The sequence below is a fragment of the Amblyraja radiata genome, chromosome 1 (genome assembly GCF_010909765.2).
Source record: "Amblyraja radiata isolate CabotCenter1 chromosome 1, sAmbRad1.1.pri, whole genome shotgun sequence".
NCBI lineage: Eukaryota > Metazoa > Chordata > Chondrichthyes > Rajiformes > Rajidae > Amblyraja > Amblyraja radiata.
The window spans coordinates 168,608,586-168,631,937 of record NC_045956.1 but is presented as its reverse complement, the minus strand read 5'-3'; the positions used below and the strand labels follow the sequence as shown (position 1 = coordinate 168,631,937).

Sequence of the window (23,352 nt, the reverse complement as noted above, 5' to 3'; positions counted from 1 at the left end):
TTCAGATACAAGGTTCAGCCTTCCACCAATTCAGTATTTAACTTCTGGTGCATCCTTAACCCTTACCATAACCACCTTGAAACTTAGAATTAAGGTCACTATCTAAAAAATGTTTTCTCACAGACACTTCACCCACTTGCCCGGCGACATTCCTTAACATTAGATCTCGATGGGTAACTAAACACCTTGGGTGTTAGGTGACTACAGTACATTTCCACCCTAATCATGGAAAGGTCCACCACATGACAACAAGATCTGTTAAGGTCATTTGAAATTGGACGATCCAGTTCATCTTCCTCCTGACATCCCCTATCATTAGTGAAGACTTTTACAGCCAATTCGATTAACCATGCAATACCAAGGCTAAAATCAGGTAACATCACTAAAGCCACACTGAACATGCATAACAGTGCTGTGTATTTGGCCAAACATCTTCTATAGGTTACAATACAAACCATGTGGAAAATTGCTGATACGATGTGAAAACAAAAGATAGGTCAAATCTAATCTGACAAAATCGCCATCCAGTGCGTTTATCAAAGTGATGGAAGATACAATAAATGGTGCTGTCAATCAGCAATTACAAACAGCAACCTGCTCGCAAATGATCACCTTCATTTTCACAAGAACCATTTGGTTCCATGGCTTGCTATAAACTTCGTCCAAACTAAAAGCTGAAGTCAAGAGAAGTGAGAGCGACTCCTTTTGAAGGAAAGCATTTACCTAAATGTGATGTCAAGGAGATCAGGTAAAACTTCAAGTTTCTAGGCACAAAGGGCAGAACTCTCCCCCGGATAGAGTCATACTGCACATAGAAAAGATATTTATGTCTGTCATAGATCAATCCTCTCAGCTCTGGGACATCACTGCATAAGTTTCCTATGGCTGCATCCAGCCAACCAACCTCGACTGTTCATCAATGACCTGACAAAGGTCAAAAGTAGTTTTTTTTTCATCAGAATTGCAATGTTCAATTCCTTCACACATCTTAAAATATAAAACGCCATGCTAACATTCATCCAAATCCAGGCAACATTCAAGCATGGGTTGAGAAGTGGCAAGTCACATTTATGCCACATGGGTGCTTCATTATCACCACATCAAGGCAAGGAGTATTGAGCTATGTACCCTTTAGTCACTGCCAGTGCTGATGGAATTCCCATCTGCAATTCCACCAGCACTGACATTAATGAATGCACAATATACAAATGGATCATAAACATTGTGGCCTACAAATAGAGGTTAAAGGTTAAATGTCCTCATCAGTTCTGGTCGTCCTGTTACAGGAAGGATGTGGAGGCTTTGGAGAAGGTGCAGAGGTGGTTTACCAGAATACTGCTTGGATTAGGTTTCTGCTACAGGGAAAGCTTGAATAGACTTGGATCGTTTTCTTTGGAATGTCGGATGTTGAGGAAAGACGATAGAAATATAAAAAATTATGAGAGCATAGATAGGGTAGACAGTCAGAACTTTTTTTGCCAGGGTGGAAATGTCCAGCACTAGAGGGCATAGATGTAAGGTGAGAGGGCTAAAGTTTAATGGAGATAGGAGTGCAAGTCTGTGTAAAAAAAATAAATAGTGGGGAAGTCTGGAATGCATTTCCAGGATTGGTGGTGGAGGCAGATACAATAGTGGCATTTAAGAGGCTTTAGATGGGCACATGGAATTGCAGGGAATATAGGTTTATGGATCATGTAGAGGCAGATGAGATCAGTTTGGCGTGGCATCGTATTCAAGGCAGACATTGTGGGCTGAAGGGCCCTTCCTTGGTCTGTAACGTTCTATGATCTAAGTGATTTATTTCCTGACATCATTATCTACAAATGCAGATCAAGAAAAATAGAGAATATTCTCTGTGTCTGTTTGTTGCAGCTGCACTAATCCAATCAACAAGCTCACATGATCCAGGACAAAACTGATCAAGTGACTGACACCTCACTCACCACCTGGAACATCCACTCCCTACTGCAAGTGCATTGTAGTTGCAGTGTGCACCATTTACAAAATTCACCAATCACTAACCAAGTGTACTCAAACATGTGAACACAATAGACAGCAGTTACATGGGAATATCATTACATGCATGTTCTACTCCAAATCATACCTTAATTTGGATTACCATTCTTTTACTTTCACAGACTAAATTCTAGACCTCCCTATATAACACCTACAGAGAGTGCCTTCATTAGAACAACTATAGCAGTTCAAAGCAGTGGTTCAACCCATCTTTCTGGAAGGCAACGATAAATCGGAAAAATCTGGTTGGCTTTGCTTAGCAACCCATGTCCCATAAAATCAAAATTAATCTAAAATGACATTGGAGGCTTGCTCCAATTTTGCACCTATTGGAACAAACCACAAAATTACCTTTGAGGCCAAATGCCAGGAAATAATTCAGTGCCTCTGGAATTACATCATATTAAAGAATGCCATCAGAATGCCATCATCAGTGCTACAATTTGCAAGAAAACAATCAGAAAAAAGCCAACAAACCACTTTGTGAAATTGAAATACAAAGGGAGTTGTTATTGGCATATTGTACCTTAATAACAAATATAAATAATCACACATGTAATGCTGTGTAACAGTCCTTTGGAAATCTTAGCCAAGATTTTGAATTATTTAAAATTCACCATTATCCTTTCACCAAACATGTGTTTTAATAGTACAGTTTTTGTTCTAGCTTTTTAGTAAAATGACCTGCATATGGCATCATCCTTGATAAATATGACCTACTCAATAAGATAAAGATTGAGAAAGAAAAAAACCACTTCTATGAAAGAACATTCCAAGAAAATGAATATCAAAAATAATGAACAACAAGAACAATGATTACTTTTCTGCTAACTGTAAAATCAAAACACAAAAAACAGTTGGTTTTACAAGCTATTCATACAAACCTAGTTCGAGGTAGGCAAACGGAACGCAACTGAAACGTCTATTACAAACAGTGGACAGAGTCCATACAAACTATGAACTTACCCGGTCAATGGCTTTCCCTACTCGTGAAACACTGCAATGAATGTCCTTGTGGTCCGAGGCCAGTTTTTGAACTGTGTCTTTTATTCTTTTGCAACACTGAGACAAAACAAGCGACAAGGTCCCTGACAACTCAACATCTTGACCTAATGTCATATAGAAAAGAAAAAAATACATACATTTTAATTTTTATAAATTGGTAACTCATATCCATTATTCCTATAGTGGTAATACAGCTCTGCTCATAAAGAAGCAGATGCATAGCAAAAGCCCTTTCTAAACATTTTCAAAATATCCAAACTTTAAGCTCAAAATCTATAAATACATGTTGCTGAAATTTCTATTTCCTCGTGCAACAATCCTTGATGTCACTAATGGTCAAATTTAGACCAGCTGAAAATCCAAATGTTTATTTCTAATATAGAATATCTAAGAAAAAAGAAACTTCAAACCTTTCAGTTGCAGGTGAATTTAAACATGGTCCTTTGTAATAAAAGCATATGTTAAACCTAACTTTTCTGGTTTTGTTTTATCTCAATAGGTACAACTTCTAAACATAAAGGTTAAAAAAATGATCCCAGACATTGTTAGAAGAGATATGCAGGATTAAAGTGTCATATCTCTTTTAACCAAAAATTTATACAATTTACTGATAATTGTGCTGATATGTTTTATTGTATTAATGTTTATGTGTTATATAATCATCCTGATAAAGGTCAGGTTTCAAATTATATTCAAGATAATAGGGAACATTTAAAATAATTGGGTAGGAAAGAACTGCAGATGCTGGTTTAAATCAAAGGTAGACACAAAACGCTGGAGTAACTCAGCGGGACAGGCAGCATATCTGGAGAGAAGGAATGTGTGACATTTTGGGGCTAGTCTGAAGAAGGGTCGCAACCTGAAACGTCACCCATTCCTTCTTGCCAGAGATGCTGCCTGTCCCGCTGAGTTACTCCAGCATTTTGTGTCTACCTTCGATTTATAATAATTGTTATGACTGCTTGTTTCATTCAATGCCTCCATTCCTTTCTAATATTAGGGAAGATGGAAGAAATAATGTTGCATTCTATTGGACTTTAACAAAAAGTGATAAGTAAATAATGTTATTAACTCTTTATGTAACATGACTGTGCCTATTTTGCCATTCATTAAGATCATGGCTGAAATTTCATTTCAACATCATTTCCCTCCACTAACCCCTATTTCCCTCAATTCTTTCATGAATATACAGCCGCCAAGCCTCAGCAGCTCTTCCGGTGGAGATATCCAAAGATTCATTATTATCTGACTAAAGATTTTTTTTCTCATCTGCATTGAATTATCAACAACTTATTTTGAGACCATGCCCCTTCATTTTTGTAATTGACACGTTTACTCATCGTACCCTGCAAGAATTTTGTACGTTTCAATGTTGTACCTTTCATTCTGCTAAAACCAAAAGAGAAGTAAAGGTCTTTGGATGCTGAAGTGCTCAGGGGATCAAACAGCATCCAAAGGCAAAAGAAGCAAGATGTTCCATGTAAGGATCTTTCATCAGAACTAGAAAAGTAAGAAAACATGCTGCAGAGAGGCAGAGAGAATGGAAGAATCGCTTAAAAAAATAAATAAAACAGCAGTGGGAAACACAAAAGGAAAGAAACTGAAACAGGAACTTACAACCACATCCAGAGAAAGAGAGAAAACAAACAGGAAATAGTTAGATTTAATATAACATTCCAAGAGCCTCAATGCATCCAGAGATGTTTTGTTATTGCTTATCAAATTTACAGCAGGTATTGTTGGAACACTATAAGAGACCAAAAGACAGATGGGAATGGGTGCAGGATTTAAGTGTCAGATGACCAGAGTCATCAAAGCAGTCATTCAATTTGCATTTTGGTTTCTCCGAGGAAGATTATTGGTTTAGTCTGCTTAATCTCTTCTCATAACTACATGATAAACCTATCACCACCGTAATCAATCTGCAAGTAATCTTGACTACATTCCCACCAATGTAAGCATGTCCTTCCTTCGGAGTGAGAGCATACTTGTAATTATATTTTACATCATTTCACCAAGCCCTCTTTACACTTGTACTCAAGACCAAGATACCATTTTCTTTCATTCTTGCTGTACCAAATGTTAACTTTCAGTGATTCATGCACAAGTCCACTTTAGCTCCTCTAGTTCAATATCTTTTAATCTCTCACCAGTTTGAAACAATGCTATTTTTCTACCAAAGTGGATAACCTATTTGTCCTTACAATATTCCATCTATCATGTTCACCCATTTCCCCTTCAATCCTCTCTGACTTGTCACAATGCCACCCAACTTTGTCCCCCAAACCCTGGACATACAATACAATACAATACAATTTATTGTCATTTGAGCCTCAGTGAGGCTCAAACGAAATTCTGTTTCCACAGCCATACAAACAAAGACAATTCCTAGACATACACACAATTTAGTTCACACAAACATCCATCACAGTGAACCTACTGTGATGGAAGGCAAAGAGACATATTACACACTATCCTCTCATCAGAATCACTGATAATAGATTGGGATTAACTGGGACTTCACCATTGTTCCCTGTAGCACCACACTCACTGACTGGCCAAACTGAGAATTAATTTATACATTCCTACCATATGGTTTGTGTCCATTAACCTCACCATTGACCAGGCCTGTATATTGCTTCAATTGCCCAGTCCATCATGCAAAACAGCCCCCACCCCTATCGCTTCCATCCTCGCTTAATGCTGCTTTAGAAAAGCAGCCAACATTGTCTAGGACCGCTCACACCCTGGCCAGTCTTATTTCTCCCGTCAGACAGAAAATACAAAAGCTTGAAAGCACACACCACCAGTCAAGAAGAGCTTCTTTCCTCGCGGTTGAACATACCTCATATGCTTAAGATGTATTTCCAATCTGCCTAGATGCAGCCCTTACACTAGCTTTACATAGAAACATAGAAAATAGGTGCAGGAGGAGGCCATTCGGCCCTCATCAGAATCACTGCATTTATCTGCATTTTCTCTGTAGCTGTAACACTATATTCTTCACTCTGTCGCCTTTCTCTTTTTATTTATGTATGGCATAATTGCACTCATGTATGGCATGATCTACCTGGATAGCATGCAAAACAAAGATTTCCACCACAGAGCCAGAGTGATACAGTGTGGAAACAGGCCCTTCAAGCTAACTTGCCCACACCGGTCAACATGTCCCAGCTACACTAGTCCCATCTGCCTATGTTTGATCCCTTTCCCTCCAAACCTGTCCGATCCATGTATCTGCCTAACTGCTTCTTAAACGTTGGGAGTCTCAGCCTCAAGGCTTATCTGGCAGCTTGTTCCACACACCCGACACCCTTTGTATGAAAAAGTTACCCCTCAGATTCCCATGAAATCTTTTTCCCTTCACCTTAAACCTATGTCCTCGATTCACCTACTCTGGGGAGACTCTGCATCTACCTGATCTATTCCTCTCATGATTTTATACACCTTTATTAGATCATCCCTCATCCTCCTGCACTCCAGGAAATAATCTCAGCCTACTCAAGCTCTCTGTATAGCTCAGACTCTCTAGCCCTGGCAACATCCTAGTAAATCTTCTCTGTACACTTTCCAGCTTGACAATATCTTTCCTATAACATGGTGCCCAGAACTAAACACAATATTCTAAATGCGGTCTCACCAACGCCTTATACAACTGCCAACATGACCTCCCAACTTCTATACTCAATACTCTAACAGATGAAGGCCAATGTACAAAAAGTCTTTTTGACAACCTTAGCTACCTGCGACTCGACCTTCAAGGAACCTTGCACCTGCACTCCTAGATCCCTCTGCTCTACAACACTCACCAAAACCATGACAATAATAAACAAATACCAATTTTATGTGATCAAATTTAGTTGAACACTTTGTATGGAATTTTACCAAAGATCTTCTGAAAGATAAAATACCTCAACTCAACTGGTTTGCACTTAACAATTTTGTAAATTACCTTAGAAATTTACACCAGATTTGTTTGACGATTTCCTGTGCATAAATCTACAAAAATCCTATAACCGGATCCTTTAAAATGGTTACCAACATCTTCTAACTGATCTATAGTTTTGTCATCTTAAATATTGGCATCACATATGGGAACTTTACCAGACTATGGAATTTTGACGGGAATCCTCTCTTATCTCCATTGTCGCCTCCTTCAAAACCCATTTCATTAGCTCCTGGAGATTTTCATTTTTCAGACCCAGTAGTTTTTTTACCGCTAGTTTTTATAACCAATACTAAATTCTTTACGTTTCTCATTCACTCCAGCCTGATATTCTCCGCTATTTCCAGCAGATTCACCTGTATTAATTTCAACATATTTCTTTATTTAATTTTTTGTGTAATTTTTCCTCACTCAACCTTTATATGGCCCATAGTAGCTTTAGATAATCTGTCTATAGAAGCTTTAACAACCTATTTTTATGTTTCTCATGATTCTACTTTCCCTTTACTCATCAAAATATTTCAATTACTGAAATTATGGCTTTTAATGGGACTTCTGTAGCTAAGAGAAAGAGAATCCCAGAATAGATTTCCAATAAGAAACATATGCTGTAAAAGCTTCAATTACTTCAACAATACTACTACAAATTACTCAAACATAGCTTGGAAGTGAGTATTTCCTCTGTGCATGTGTTCGTCATACCCGAGTTAGGAAAAAGATACTGCAGGTATAGAAAAGCACAGAATATTGCTTGGATTGATTTGTGCAAAAAGCTAAAATATTGATTGGTCGTTTTGAAAGGAAAACTGTGCAGCTTTCGTTTGTTATCGTACATCTGAAATTCATATCCATTCGTCACACCTTCCAGATATAAAATTTGACATTTACTTTCTTTGGTGGATACAAAGAATCCCATTGACATTGGCCCACAATACGATGCCAAGATAACCTAATCTCATCTTCCTGCACATGATCCATAACCCTTCATCCCCTGCACATGCATGTGCCTATCAAAAAGCCTCTTAAAGCCTGCAGTTGTACAGGGTCTTGGTGAGACCACACCTGGAGTATTGCGTACAGTTTTGGTCTCCAAATCTCAGGAAGGACATTATTGCCATAGAGGGGGTGCAGAGAAGGTTCACCAGACTGATTCCTGGGATGTCAGGACTTTCATACGAAGAAAGACTGGATAGACTCGGCTTGTACTCGCTAGAATTTAGGAGATTGAGGGGGGATCTTATAGAAACGTACAAAATTCTTAAGGGGTTAGACAGGCTAGATGCAGGAAGATTGTTCCCGATGTTGGTGATGTCCAGGACAAGGGGTCACAGCTTAAGAATAGAGGGGAAATCCTTTAGGACCGAGATGAGAAAAACATTTTTCACACAGAGAGTGGTGAATATCTGGAACTCTCTGCCACAGAAGGTAGTTGAGGCCAGTTCGTTGGCTATATTTAAGAGGGAGTTAGATGTGGCCCTTCTGGCTAAAGGGGTCAGGGAGTATGGAGAGAAGGCAGGTACGGGATACTGAGTTGGATGATCAGCCATGATCATATTGAATGGCGGTGCAGGCTCGAAGGGCCGAATGGCCTACTCCTGCACCGATTTTCTATGTTTCTATGTTAAAGGCTAATATCATTCCTGTCTCACAACGAGTTTCAGTCATCCACCACAAAACCTGCCTTGCGCATCTTTAAATGTTGCCCCTCTTACCTAAAAGCATGCCTTCTAGTGTTTGACATCTCCATCCTGCGATGTGTCTGATAATTTTATATACCTCTACCAGGTCTCCCCTTAAACTCCGACATTCAAAGATGACAATCTAAAGGGCCTGTCCCACTTGGGCGTCACGCAGGTGGCGTGCGAAGATTTTGAGAATCCCAAAATTCTGGGGCGCCACTCGCGACCCTGCCTAGGCCACCACGCGTGCAAATGATGCCCAAGTGGGACAGGCCTTTAGGTTTATCCAACCTCCCCTTGTAGCTAAAACCCTCTAATCCATGCAGCATTCTGGTAAATCTCTTCTGCACCTTCTCCAAAGCCTCTGCATCTTTTCTGTAATAGGTGACCAGAAAAGCATGCAAGACTCAAAATATGGCCTAACTAAAGTCCTATAGAGCTGCATTATGACTTCCTGACTCTTATACAATGCCCGAATCAATGAAGGCAAGCATACCATATGACTTCTTTACCAATCTATCATCTTGCGTTTCTGCGAGCTGTGGACTAGGAGCCCAATATCCCACTGTACATCATGGCTGTAAAATAAATTCTACCACAAATAAATGTCACTAAAAATGGAATATACTGTCACAATCCTATTGTGATGTATGCAAAAATTAGTTGCTGTGTTTTCCACATTACGACAGTGATGATGACACTTCCAAAGTGGTTCACCAGCTGCAAGGCTATCTCCCAAATTTCTCAAAGTTCCAGAAGCCAATGTGTTAAGCCTCCGTTTAAGTGTTTCCAATTTTCTTTACACTTTATACGCCCACATTATTCTTATAATTTCACTATATGCAAAATGGAAATTGTAACAGTCTAACCACGTGGAGTTCCATCATATTAGTAAATAAATCTTACTTATGATTACTAATTGTGTTCGGTCAAAATGCCCAATCTACAGCCCATAAGCACACGTACCTGGATTTGGTCCATCCTCCTCTAAAACCTTCTTATCTAGATACTTGTCTAATTTTCTTTTAATGTTGTCGTTGCCTCTACCATTTATTCTAGTAGCTAATTCCATATATATAACATTTTTTCCTGTGTGACGAACCTGTTCATTAGGTCCCCTTTAATGTTTCCCCTTTCAAGATTCCCTTACCCTGGGGAAAAGACTGCGACCATTCACCTTATCTATGCCCCTCATGATTTTATATACCTATGGTTCTTAGCCTACTTCACTCTGGGTAAAATATCCCAGGTTATCCATTCTATCCTAATAACATGCCCTCCAGTCCGAGTAAGTTTCTTGCAGATATTTTGTGCACCCTTTCCAGCTCAATCATATCCTTCCTATAGCAAGGCAACCAGAACTGCACACAATACTCCGAGTACAACTTCTACATCTTGAACAGCTGTAAAATGATATCGCAGTTTCACCCATTATTACTATGGGAACATGATTACCCTGCATCACTGGAGTCTTCTAAAGTGCATCCTAATGCACTGTGACTCATTGCCAACAAGTCGTGTTTTCTCGTCCACTTTTGTTAAATCAATATTCAGATTATCCCAATTCAGAACCTTTACTTCTAAAATATTTGTCCTGTTGCATAATAAAGTTAAGTAGAACCAAATTATAATCACAGGGTAGGGAGTTTAAAGCGAGAGGACATAGTTATAAGCTGAGAGAAATAACTGTACTTTCCAGATAATTCTATCTTATCTCTATGAAACTTGTATTGAGAGAGATACATTTCTATGGCTATACAACGCATCGAAACAATTTAAAGCTATGGTTTTACATAAATACACCTCATTCTTTTCCCACCAACAGCTTTGTATGAATTTAAATCAACCAAACAAGTTCAACTGCCCCCCTTAAACTGAACACTTCAAAGGGTTATTGTATCACAACAAAGACAATACGAGAGATAAAAATGCCTATCCAATCGCAATCAAAAGAACTAAAAAAGAGCAGCACAGTTGCCACTGGACAGATTTTAAGAAAAGAAAAGGCAGCCATTTGGCCCGTAAAAAGTCTGCACCGGCACAATGCATGACAATGAAACTAATTCTCCGAATGGATGGGTAGAAACTGCAGATTGTGTAGGAAAGAACTGCAGATGCTGGTTTAAATTGAATGTAGACAATAGCTTATGGAAGCACTGCTCGGAAGCCTAATAACAGAGGGGAAGAATGGCCAACCAATTAAGGTTTTTATTAGGTAGACACAAAATGCTGGATTAACTTAGCGGGTCAGGCAGCATCCCTGGAGAAAAAGGATGGGTGATGTTTCGAGTCGGGACACTATTTCACACTTTGTGTCTATCTTCGGCACATACTAACATCTGCAGTTCTTTTCTATACATCCACTCATATCCCTGTCAGTTTAATCCATACCATATCTATTTGCAGTGTAAAAAAAAAAAATTCCCGTTTTGCAACTGTTCTTTTTACATGGTCTAGTTCCTGCCCTCTCTATTGATGATAATAATTTCTCTGTTTACTGCCTCTAAAGCCTTCGTGATTTTTAAGTAACTTTACCCGATTTCTTTCCAACCACCACCATTCCAAGGATAACAATTCACCTTCGTTAGTCATAGAAGCATGGAGTCATAGAGTGATACAGTGTGGAAACAGGCCCTTCGGCCCAACTTGCCCACACTGGCAAACATGTCCCAGCTACACCAGCCCAACCTGCCTGTATTTGGTCCAAACCTGTCCTATCAATGTACCTGTCTAATTGTTTCGTTAATGTTGGGACAGTTCCAGCCTCAACTACCTAATCTGGCAGCTTGTTCCATACATCCACCACACTTTGTGTGAAAACGTTACCTCTCAGATTCCTATTAAATCTTTTCCCCTTCACCTTGAACCTATGTACTCTGGTTCTCGATTCCCCTACTCTGGGCAAGAGACTCTGTGCATCTACCCGATCTATTCCTCTCATGATTTTATACACCTCTATAAGAACACTGCGCATCCACCCGCGCTCCAAGGAATAGAGACCCAGACTACTCAACCTCTCCCTATAGCTCATACCCTCTAGTCGAGGAAACAACCTCGTAAATCTTCTCTGAACAAGCTTGACAATACCTTTCCTATAACATTGTGTCCAGAACTGAACACAATATTCTAAATGCAGTCTCACCAACATCTTATACAACTCCAACATGACCTCCCAACTTACTATACTCAATGCTCTGACTGATGAAAGCCAGTGTGCCAAAAACCTTTTTGACCACCTTATCTACCTACGACTCGACCTTCAAGGAACCATGCACATGTACCCCTCTGCTCTACAACACTCCCCAGAGGCCTACCGTTCACTGTGTAGGTCCTGTCCTTGTTAGACATCCCAAAATGCAACACCTCTCACTTCTCTGTATTAAATTCCATCAACCATTCCTCTGCCTACCTGGCCAATCGATCCAGATCCTGCTGCAATCTTTCACAACCATCTTCACTATCTGCAAAACCACCCACTTTTGTATCATCAGCAAACTTGCTAAACGTGCCCTGTATGTTCTCATCCAAATCATTGATATAGTCTTTACATACTGTTAAAGTGCCTGAACACAATCATCTCAGAAAATCGCTTCTGCATTCCTCGCAAAAGCCTTCAAAACGTTCCTGAAGGGTTGCACTCAAACTGGACACAGTTGTCCAGCTTTGGAGCAATTAGATCAGACACTTTTACATCAAAGATTAATTCTGACTTCTTTGCTCTTGTGCTCTATGCATCTATTTGTAAAGGCGGGTTATGTCTGTTCTTTAAATATATTTTCCCAATCTGTTCAGACAATTTTATCATATACTTCAATTCTTTAAGAAATACGCTGTTAGTGCCAAGGGAGGAGTGTCAGGAGGAAGAGAAATAAAGCTGGCAAAATAAATTTGAAATAAGCACAATAAATAGGCAGCAGAAACGAGGGCAAGCAGCCATGGAGCCAGAGTACAGAAAAAAATTAAAATGCTAAGTTAAAAGGCACAGTCTAAATGCCTTCTGCATTTGGGACAATGTGGATGTTGAATTACAGCACAAATAGGTTTAATGCAGAGAGTTGTGAATGCAACGAAGTCCACCATAAAAAACAAGCTTCCTTCCTCCTCCACCCACACTCCATCAATACTTCATGCTCCCTCAAAAGAGACCGACGTAATCAGGGACCACTCACACCGTGGTCATTTTCTCTTCTCTCCATCGGGCAAAAGATACAAAAGCTGATTCAAAACCCACTAGATTCAGAAACAGCTTCTTTCCTGCTGTTCGCAGGCTATTGAACAGACTTTGCATATGCTCTGGATTAATTTCCTAATTTCCTTGCACTTCATACTTTCACTATATTCTGCACTGTTTATTTTCTCCTTTGCATCACCTGATGTACTCATATATGACAAGATATGTCTAATTAACATGTAAAGCAGTTTTGTATTGTATCTTGGTACACATAATACACATTTTCAAAAAATTGTCATGACAGAAACATAGCTGCAGAGTGACAAAGATATTTGATATTTCAGAAAAGCCAGCTGAAAGGGAAAAATACCATGGAATACTGTTGTTAGTAAACAATGACAGCAGTTGACAGATCATGTTTCAGAATTAGATTCAGTTTTGGTGGGACTAAGCAGCAGATAGGGGCAGAAAACATTGGTGGGAGTAATCAGGATAGCAGTGCAGACGTATTACATGGTAAAAATGAAGAAATTAAAGATGCATGTTACAGGGATAATGGAGTAATGGTAAGAGGCTTTAATAGACAATAGACAACAGGTGCAGGAGTAGGCCATTCAATGTGATCATGACTGATCATCCACAATCAGTACTCCGTTCCTGCCTTCACCCCATATCCCCTGACTATCTTTAAGAGCCCCATCTAGCTCTATCTTGAAAGCATCCAGAGAACCGGCCTCCACCGCCCTCTGAGGCAGAGAATTCCACAGACTCACAACTCTCCGTGTGAAAAAGTGTTTCCTCATCTCCGTTCTAAATCGCTTACCCCTTATTCTTAAACTGTGGGCCCTGGTTCTGGACTCCTCCAACATCGGGAACACGTTTCCTACCTCTAGCGTGTCCAAACCCTTAATAATCTTATATGTTTCAATAAGATCCCCTCTCAACCTTCTAAATTCCAGAGTATACCCAGCCACTCCATTCCCCCAGCTGCACTCTCTCAATAACAATTGACACATAATAGACACGTATATTGGCCAAATCAAAATAGTACAATCGGTGGCGCTGCAATAGAGTTGCTGCCTTACAGCTCCAGTGACTCGGGTTCGATCCTGACCACGGGTGCTGTCCGTACGGAGTTTGTACGTTCTCCCCATGGTCTGCGTGGGTTTTCTCAGGGTGCTCCGGATTCCTCCCACACTCAAAATATACAGGCTTGTAGGTTAACTGGCTTTGGTTTAAAATAAGTAAATTGTCCCGTAGTGCGTAGGATAGCGTTAGTGTGCAGGGGTCGCTGGTCGGTGCAGACTCCATGGGCAGAAGGGCCTGTTTCTGCTTTCTATCTCTAAACTAAACAACAATTAATCGATGAAATCCTGGAATGGATTTCTGGATGAGTATGTTGAGGAACCAAGAAGGGTACAGGGTATTTTATTTCTAGAACTATGCAATTGGAAAGATATAATTGCTGTAAAGAGGTCCCTCAGCAAGAATAACAATTTAACTTGACCATGGAACTTTACATTAAGTTAAAAAGTGATGCGTTTCAATCGAAACAAAAGAAATTATGACAAGTGGCTGTAGTAATTGGGTAGAATTCAATCCAAGACAGTGGACAGACAGCGACGTGCATTTAAAGGAATATAATGCAGGAACAAAGTGAGAAAACGCCAGAATGGGGGTAATATGTCTATTATTTGTCAACAACACGTGTCATTGAAATCCAATGAGCAACAGCTTGGCGATCAATACTACCATCCCTTCCTATGTTATCAAGCTCAGGGTCCTGGGTCCCAGCTCCGCCATATATAACTGGATCCTTGACATCTTTATTGATAGACCTCAATCATTCACATTGACAACACCTGTCTCACACAGTCAAATTCACCGGCGACAGCATTGTCATTGGACAAATAACAGGTAAACATAGAAACATAGAAAATAATTGCAGGAGTAGGCCATTCAATATGATCATGGCTGATCATCCAAAATCAGTAACCCGTTCTGGCTTTTTCCCTCATATCCCTTGATTCCTTTAGCCTGAAGAGCTAAATCTAACTCTCTTGAAAACATACAGCAAATTTGCCTCCTCTGCCTTCTGTGACAAGAGAATTCCACAGATTCACAACTCTCTGGGTGAAAACGTTTTTCCTCATCTCAGTCCTAAATGGCCTACCCCTTATTCTTAAACTGTGACCCCTGGTTCTGGACTCCCCCAACATTGGGAACATTTTTCCTGTATCTACCCTGTCCAATCCTCAAAGAATATTATATGCTTCTATAAGATCCCCTCTCATTCTTCTAAATTCCAGCAAATACAAGCCCAGTCGACTCATTCTTTCATCATACGTCAGTCCCGCCATCTCGGGAATTAACCTGGTGAACATATGCTGCACTCCCTCAATAGCAATAATGTTATTCCTCAAATTAGGAGACCAAAATTGCACACAATACTCCAGGTACAGTCTCACCAGAGCCCTGTATAACTGCAGTAGACCTCCTTGCTCCTAAACTCAAATCCTCTCGCAATGAAGGCCAACTTGGCTTTCTTCACTGCCTGCTGTTACCTGCATGTTTACTTTCAGTGATTGATGTACAAGCACACCCAGCTCTCGTTGCACCTCCCCTTTTTCTAATCTGACACCATTCAGATAATAATCTACCTTCCTGTACTTGCACCAAAGTGTATAACCTCATTTATCCACATTAAACTGCACCTGCCATGCATCTGCCCACTCACCCAACCTATCCAAGTCACCCTGCAGCATCATAGCATCCTCTCCGCAGCTCACATTGCCACCCAGCTTTGTGTCATCCGCAGACTTAGAGATGTTACATTTAATTCCCTCATCTAAATCGTTAAGAAATATTGTAAACAAGACAATGAGTCAGAATACAGGGGGGGGGGGGGGGGCGATGCAGAGAGGAGAAAGATTGGTTTCTGGCTGAGTGGTGCTAGAACAACAATCTTGATCTTAATGTTGGCAAAGGACAGGATCTGATCGTTGACCAGGAATGGAAAGCAGGATGCTCCTGTCATGAATTATGGAAGTGGAATTAATCAATAGCTTCAAGTTCAAGTCCACTGTGAATGCTGCTATTTACTTCCTCAAAAAATTCCAAATGATTTGTCAGGCAAGATCCCCCTTTAAACAAAACATGCTGGCTTTGGCCTATTTTATCATGTGCTTCTAAGTACCTGTACTAAGAAACCTCATTCTTAATAATGGACTCTTAAATCTTACAGCCACTGAAGTCAGGCTAACCAGCCTATAGTTTTTCCTGTTTTGCTTCGCTCCCTTCTTGAACAATGGGTAACATTTGCAATTTTCCAGTCCTCTGGGATCACTCCCGACTCCAGTGAATCTTGAAAGTTCACCACAAATGCCTCCACAATCTCTAAAGCAGTTTATTTAGAATAATTGATAATATATCAATGTATTATATATTTATTTGTTGTTGTGGCGTTTAATGTGCATGTATAGCTACAACAAGTAAGCCTTGCTATACCCAGTACATATGACATATGCATTTTGTATCTAATACGTACACTATCAATTGTCTTTCATTGTACTCCAGCAGCATAATCTTTCTTGACATAATGAACCTCATTCACACTCTGTCTCCACAAGTAAACTGCAGAAGGGTCCAGACCCAAAACATCACCTGTGTCCATGTTCTCTCGAGATGCTGTCTGACCAGCTGTCACTTCAACACTGCGTCTCTTTGTAAATCAGCACCTGGAGTTCCTTGAATCTAACTTTCACATTTGATCCCTGATCAGCCATACTTTTTAGTATACCCATTTTCCTGTTTGCGTACTTACAGTAATATAATATATTACTGATCCTTTTGTATTTGGTGTTACTTTTTGTTTTGCTCTCTCTTTGCCTCTTGCTTTCTTTTCTTGTAAAATAGTTTATTGTGAACTGCTCATCTGTTTCCAAATTGTATCATCATACAATTACAAAATCTTAGCCCATTAAAATCACTCAACTTTGTTCCCAAAGTACAAAATTAAAAGTTAACCCGTGAATATAATAAGTAATATTTCAAAAACATAACTGAAAAGTTTTTGTAAAAAAAGTATATTCAACATGTTATCTCAAATTATGAAAATATAATGGCTTCAATTTCATGAACATGTCTAATATCATACTTAAGATCTTAATTCTGTTAAGATATAGGTTGCAATTCAAGTTTATACAATCTGTAAACTAGTCTACAAATTGTTACAGATTTGTCAAGCCCATAAAAAGCAACTGGTAATGAAAATATATTTGAGAAGGTGCTAACAATTAACATGCACACAGAGCCTCCTCCCTCACTACACAGCTTCACACAGGTAAAACTTTTGGTCAGATGATGAGTATGGCAGCATCCGCAAAGCTACAGTATCACTTCAACAGAGTAGGTAGTTATGCAATAGGCTGGCTGTGTGTGCTGTTCGATAGGCAGAAGATGCATATTTACTTAATGTTATACGTTAGACAATATTACGATAGGATAGAACTTTATTTATCCCAGGAGGGAAATTGATCTGACTGAAGTCAGAAAATCAGTGTAGTGCAAGTCTCACATGCTGGTTGAAAACGCAGTGCGAAGTACTGATGTCAAGTATACAGAAAGGATTCAGAATCGAGGCAAGATAACAAGCTTCAGCCTGGTGGAAGAGGTTAGGTCAGTCCCAGTAGGTTTATTATGGTCACGTGTACCAAGGTACAGAGAAAAACTTGTTTTGCACGCTATCCAATCAAATTAGATAATGCATGAATATAATCAAGCCAAATTCAACTTCATTAATTGGAGTAAAAAGAAATATAGAGTGCAGTATCGTTCTTGGCATTATGGCACAACAGTTCCAGAGAAAAGGTCCAAATGCCCACAATGAGGTAGATTGGAGAATCGGGATTGTACCCTAACTTATGGAAGGACTGCTCAAACGTCTGATACCAGAGGGGGAGATGATGCTGTTCTTGAGTTTGGTGGTGCCCACTTTCAAGCTTCTGTATGACCATGGTGAGACGTATTTGATTATGTGTAGGAAGGAACTACAGATGCTGGTTTAAATTGAAGATGGACACAAAATGCTGGAGTAACTCAGCGGGACAGGCAGCTGAGGAAGTCTGACGAAGGGTCTCGACCCGAAACGTCACCCATTCCTGCTCTCCAAATACACTGCCTATCCCGCTGGGTTACTCCAGCATTCTGTGTCTATCAAACATTTGATTATATTGACTGCTTTTCCGAGGCAGCATGAAATGTAGATGGAGGCCTATGTGATGAACTGGGCTACATCCACAACTCTGCAATTTATTGCGGTCTTGGACTGCTGAGCTGTTCCCAAACCAAGCCGTGATGTAACCTGACAGTAGGCAATACGATGTCCCGAAGTGTAATACCAAGGCATTGACACACATAAATAAACAAGCCCGTGATCGGCCAGGCCATCGCCGTGTTCACTCACCACCGGTCTGGCTCAACTCTTGCCTCAGACCGCTCGTGTATTCGATCAGCTCCTCCAAAGTCCGGTCGCAGTGCTGTCCGTACGAGGTGAATTTCTGCAGAACTTTATCGAGCTCCCTCTCCACATTCAGGCATTGCTCCATTATAAGGCAAGCGAAGGGGGGGATGGTAGTATCGAGAGGCGAACGACGTTGGCCTGTTGACTGACTGAAGTGACCGGCAGGCCGGCTCCGGCTCGGCCTCGGCCCTCGCTTAGCCTCCTCCCCCGGCCTGCCTGCCTGCGCCGCTGCCGCACTCCGGTCGAATCCGGTCTGGGCCGAGCCGAGCGCTCCTGTTTAAGCTGAGCCGAGCCGAGCGCCCTGGGGTCTGGGCCGGGCCGAGCGCCCTGGGGCCGAGCGGGGCCGAGCTGGGCCGAGCCGAGCGCTCCGGTCTCAGCTGAGCGGAGGTGAGGTGAGTCTTGCCGTGCGCGCCCTGCTTTAAGCCGCGGCGAGTGCGTTCCTGTCCGGCCTGAGCTGAAAGTGCGCCGCACCGAGCGGTCCGCTCCTGTCTTGTCCTGTCCTGTCCGGTCTGAACTGAACGGAGCCGAGCTGTACTGAGCCTCGCCGAGCGCGCCCCCGCTGTCCGAGCCCAGTCGCGCGCGCGCGCTCCTGTCCGGTCTGATCTGAACTGGTTTATTTAACTAAGCTGAGGTGAGATGAGAGTCGCCGTGCGCGCGCCCGCCGCTGTCCGGTCCGAGCCGAGCCCTCGCCGCGCGCGCCCTATCTGATCCGAGCCCGGCCGCGCGCGCACCCTCTGCCCCTGCCCGCGCTCGCACTCGCGACTGTTTTTGTTTTTCTCGAAACGACGGCAGCAGCAGCCGCGAGCTGAGCCGAGCGCGGCGCGTCACGTCACGTCACGTCACGTCACGTCGAGTCACGTCGAGTCACGTCGAGTCACGTCGAGTCACGTCGAGTCACGTCGAGTCACGTCGAGTCACGTCGTGACAGGTGGAGCCCACCAACGCGCGCGCACCGGGGGTGGGGGGAGGGATAGAATACGGAGCCGGGGAAGAGCCCGCGCCAGGGCTGTCCACCCCTTGCAGCACCAACACAACGCTACACACGCTTCCACACCAGTCCCTGTCATTTGGCAAAATACTGCAATGTACTTTAATTAACAACCGCCCGTCGAATCTCCCCCTTATACATATATGTTTTTAATCCCAACAGCCCGGAAACTGCGTGAATCCTTGACCTGTGATGGGAGGGGGAGGAATAAAGTCAATAAATTATTAGCGTCTGACTGCCTCAGCCGATGAGATCGTATTGTACCGTTGTATATTGGAGGCGGAGATGACACTTTGTGTGATTGCGTTTAGGCGGACGACTTGTTTAACCCGGTCTGTACCGAATAGCTCGTTGCAAGGTCAGGGTTCAGTGAGTGAGCACCGCTGATGTATAATTCGTCTTCGATTTTATCTGTAAAATGTTCTGCCGGGTCTGTGTGTGTGTGTGTGTGTGTGTGTGTGTGTGTGTGTGTGTGGTGGGGGGTGCGTGGTGGTGGGGGGGGGGGGGGGGGGTGGGGTGGGGTGCGTGGGGGGGGGGGGGTGGGGTGGGGTGCGTGGGGGGGGGGGGGGGGGGTGGGGTGCGGGGGGGGGGTGGGGTGCGTGGGGGGGGTGGGTGGGGGGGGAGCTCTCGCAGTTCCGGAACTGCCCCTGTCATTTAACAGTGGATTTACAGAGGTCATATAACAGTGAAACGTCGATGGTACGTTCCTATTGAGCAGAAACAAGAGCAGAACTCTTGTTTTGCTTCAGATCCCACCTCCCAAGGAAGAAGTCACCGTAGAGACAAAAGGTGTAAAGAGAAAGAGGAAACATTCCCACAATATATATTAATTCAATGGTGGGGGTGCAGGATAGAGGCTGGTAGGAGACTATTGATGACATCTCACATGTTCTGCCTTCTCTTTCCTGTACCCCACATGGATTCGCACCTGTTTCTCGACCCGCCCCCACCCCTTATATTCATTCCTCTGGCTTCACAATTTGCAACTCTTCAATCTGTCTGGCTCACACCATCTGCTTTTATCTCTGGCATTTGTTTCAACCATCTGCCTCTCAAAACCTCCTTTGGCTGTGTTCACCTGTACCTGCCATGCTTCGTCCTGTCTCTCGTCTCCCAACTTTCTGTCCTCCCCCCTACAATGGATCTGAAGAAGGGTCCTGACCTGAAATGTCATCTATCCATGTTCTTTAGAGATGCTGCCGGATCCGCTGAGTTACTCCAGCATTTTCTCCTGTCCTGTGCTTTTTTTTACCAGAATAGATAAAGGTGATTTGTTTCTTTCCTTGCAGGACATTAGTAAACCAACATGGACAGTTTCATATTGCTGCTCCTTAAAATTGCAGTTTATTTCAAACTGATGTATCGGAATCAGTAGTCCAGCGCTGGTCCTTCATGCTCCCATACTGCCTGTGATTTAAAATATAGATGAGAGCATTGGAAGCAAGACTCAAAATACTGACTTAAAATTTTTCTGTTTTGAAGATTTAAATAAGGTTACATTTTTCTTGACAAGCTTGTCTGAATGTGACAGCAGCTTCATTTTCATTGTGAAATGTCACATTTCATTATGTGGCAAACATACAGGTAAGTCGACAATTTAGATGTTTTGGCACCAGCAGAGATGCTGCCTCATTGTTAAAAAAAATTAAGCCAGATTTACAAAGATGCCAGATTTGTAATCATTTTTAGCAACATGATCAACTGTCTGAGCAGATGTATTTGTGTTAGTGTTGGCTCAGTCAATGATAGAAACACAAGAGATTGCAGATGCTAGACAATGATAATTCGATTCTCCTACCATGTCCATGTTTTTTGTATTCTCTTCCTTATGAACAGTTGTCTTTATTCTGGTTTTGTACATTGTAATTTTAAATATGTTAGTTTAACAAAACCAGGCTCACTGCATTGTAAGAGTTTGCTTACACTGTGTTAGTTATTTTTAATTTGCTCCTTTCCAATTATCGAACCATGCTTCTTCACAAGAGGAGTATCAGTTGAACAACTGAAAAATGGACATAACTACTGTAGGGTTAATTAACAAGCAAGTGTTTGGGACATAATTCTTCTGTGCCAGTTCCTCATAGCTCTCAATTCCCTGATCTTTCAAAAATGTACCTTTTTAAATACCTCCAGTGATCTAACCTACAGAAAATCACAGGGTAGAGAAGTTTTAAAAAAATCCAATGCACCCCAATTATAAATTACTCCTCTAATTATGTATTTTTATTCAATACTCAAATATATCAAGATCCACCTTTTCATACTCCTTATCTTGTATATTTCAATAGGATCACCCAGCATTCTTTTAAACTATAAATAGTACAAATCCACGCTTAACTGTTTGTAACAGGACAATCTTCCCATCCCAATAAATAGTCTTGTGAATCTCTTCCAGATTCCCTCCAATGCTGCTATATCCTCTAAAATAAGGGATTAAAATTTTATGTACTCCAGCACACCATGTACGAGTGTAACAATACTTACAATAGACAAGAAGTGCAGGAGTAGGCCATTCGGCCCTTCAAGCTGATCATGGCTGATCATCCACAATCAGTACCTCGTTCCGGCCTTCTCGCCTTATCCCCTGACTCCGCTATCATGAAAAGTCATCAGGATTGAGCAAGTAGTTAGGAAGGTAAGTAGCATTATAAGATTAGAAATAGGTAAGAGCATTATAAGATTAGAAAGCTCTATCGAACTCTCTCTTGAAAGCATCCAGAGAATTGGCCTCCACTGCCTTCTGAGACAGAGAATTCAACAGATTCACAACTGTGGAATTCTCTTCCATGTCCTTTAGGCATAACTCGTCCATGCTGACCAAGATACCACCTCAGCTGGTCCCATTTGATCCAAATCCCTCTGAACCTTTCATATACATGTAATCCATTTAATAACTAATTGTTAAACCCTCGAAGAATTATAGACAATTTGTGAAATGTGATTCACTTTTCATAAAGCTATGTTGACTTGCTTTGATAACATTAGATTTTTCCTAATGATTAGCTATTTCTCTCTTGATTATAGACTACAACAACTGACACTGAGATGGCTTGCCTCCATTTTCCTGCCTTCTTAAACAAGCGAGTCATAATTTGTGTTTTTCTTGGCCATTATTATCCTCATGGAACTTGTGAATTATGAAAATCTTCAACTAATCTCCACAATCTTTGCAGCTTCTTCCTTTGAAACTGTTGGATGCAAGCCATCGGGTCCTGGCAAATGCTTTGTCCCTCTTGATAGAAATTTGACAAACAAGTCAATGCCGTGGTAAAAGCTAGCTTCTTTCAGCTTCGGACGATAGCTAAAATAAAACAATTCCTCCACTTTGATGACCTCGAAAAGATCATCCACACATTTATCTCCTCCCGCCTAGATTACTGCAACTCTCTTTACACTGGCATCAGCCAATCTTCCCTTTCCCGCCTGCAACTGGTCCAAAACGCCGCAGCGAGACTCCAGACGGGCACCCGAAAAAGGACGACATCACCCCGATCGTGGCCTCTCTCCACTGGCTCCCTGTGCGGTTCCGTATACATTTCAAGACCCTCCTCTATGTCTACAAAGCCCTCTATGGGCTTGCCCCCTACATTAAAAGTCTTCTCACCCACCACTCCACCTCCAGGTCCCTCAGATCGGCTGACTTGGGGTTGCTGAATATCCCGCGGTCTAGGCATAAGCTTAAGGGCGACCGCGCCTTTGCAGTTGCAGCTCCTAGACTGTGGAACAGCATCCCCCTTCCCATCAGAACTGCCCCCTCCATCGACTTCTATACTCCCAAGCCTTTCCTGACGTCCACTGAGCGAGGGCTACATGTATATATGTATGTAGTTTGTTTGTTTATATTATTCTTATAACAAATGTAAAGCACTTTGGCCAACGAGAGTTGTTTTTTAAATGCGCTATATAAATAAATGTGACTTGACTTGAACTTATTACAAGTTCTAGAGTGCAAATTGTAAAAGTTTATCAGTCATTATCGGAATATTTGCAGTGTCCTCCTGCGTGTCACGTGAATCCACAGTTGCA

The 23,352-nt window shown here is 41.7% G+C and overlaps 1 protein-coding gene across 1 annotated transcript in view; it reads right to left on the bottom strand.

Moving 5' to 3' along the window:
- rmnd5a (required for meiotic nuclear division 5 homolog A) overlaps positions 1-18,461 on the bottom strand; it is a 46,485-nt gene extending 28,024 nt beyond the window's left edge. Inside the window, exons 1-2 of the mRNA XM_033035084.1 lie at positions 18,282-18,461; positions 2,983-3,125 (exon numbers count right to left, since the gene is read on the bottom strand). Of these exons, the coding sequence (XP_032890975.1) occupies positions 2,983-3,125; positions 18,282-18,423 (285 nt within the window). The 5' untranslated portion in view covers positions 18,424-18,461. The remainder of the gene's footprint in view (positions 1-2,982; positions 3,126-18,281) is intronic.
- Positions 18,462-23,352: the final 4,891 nt, after the last annotated feature.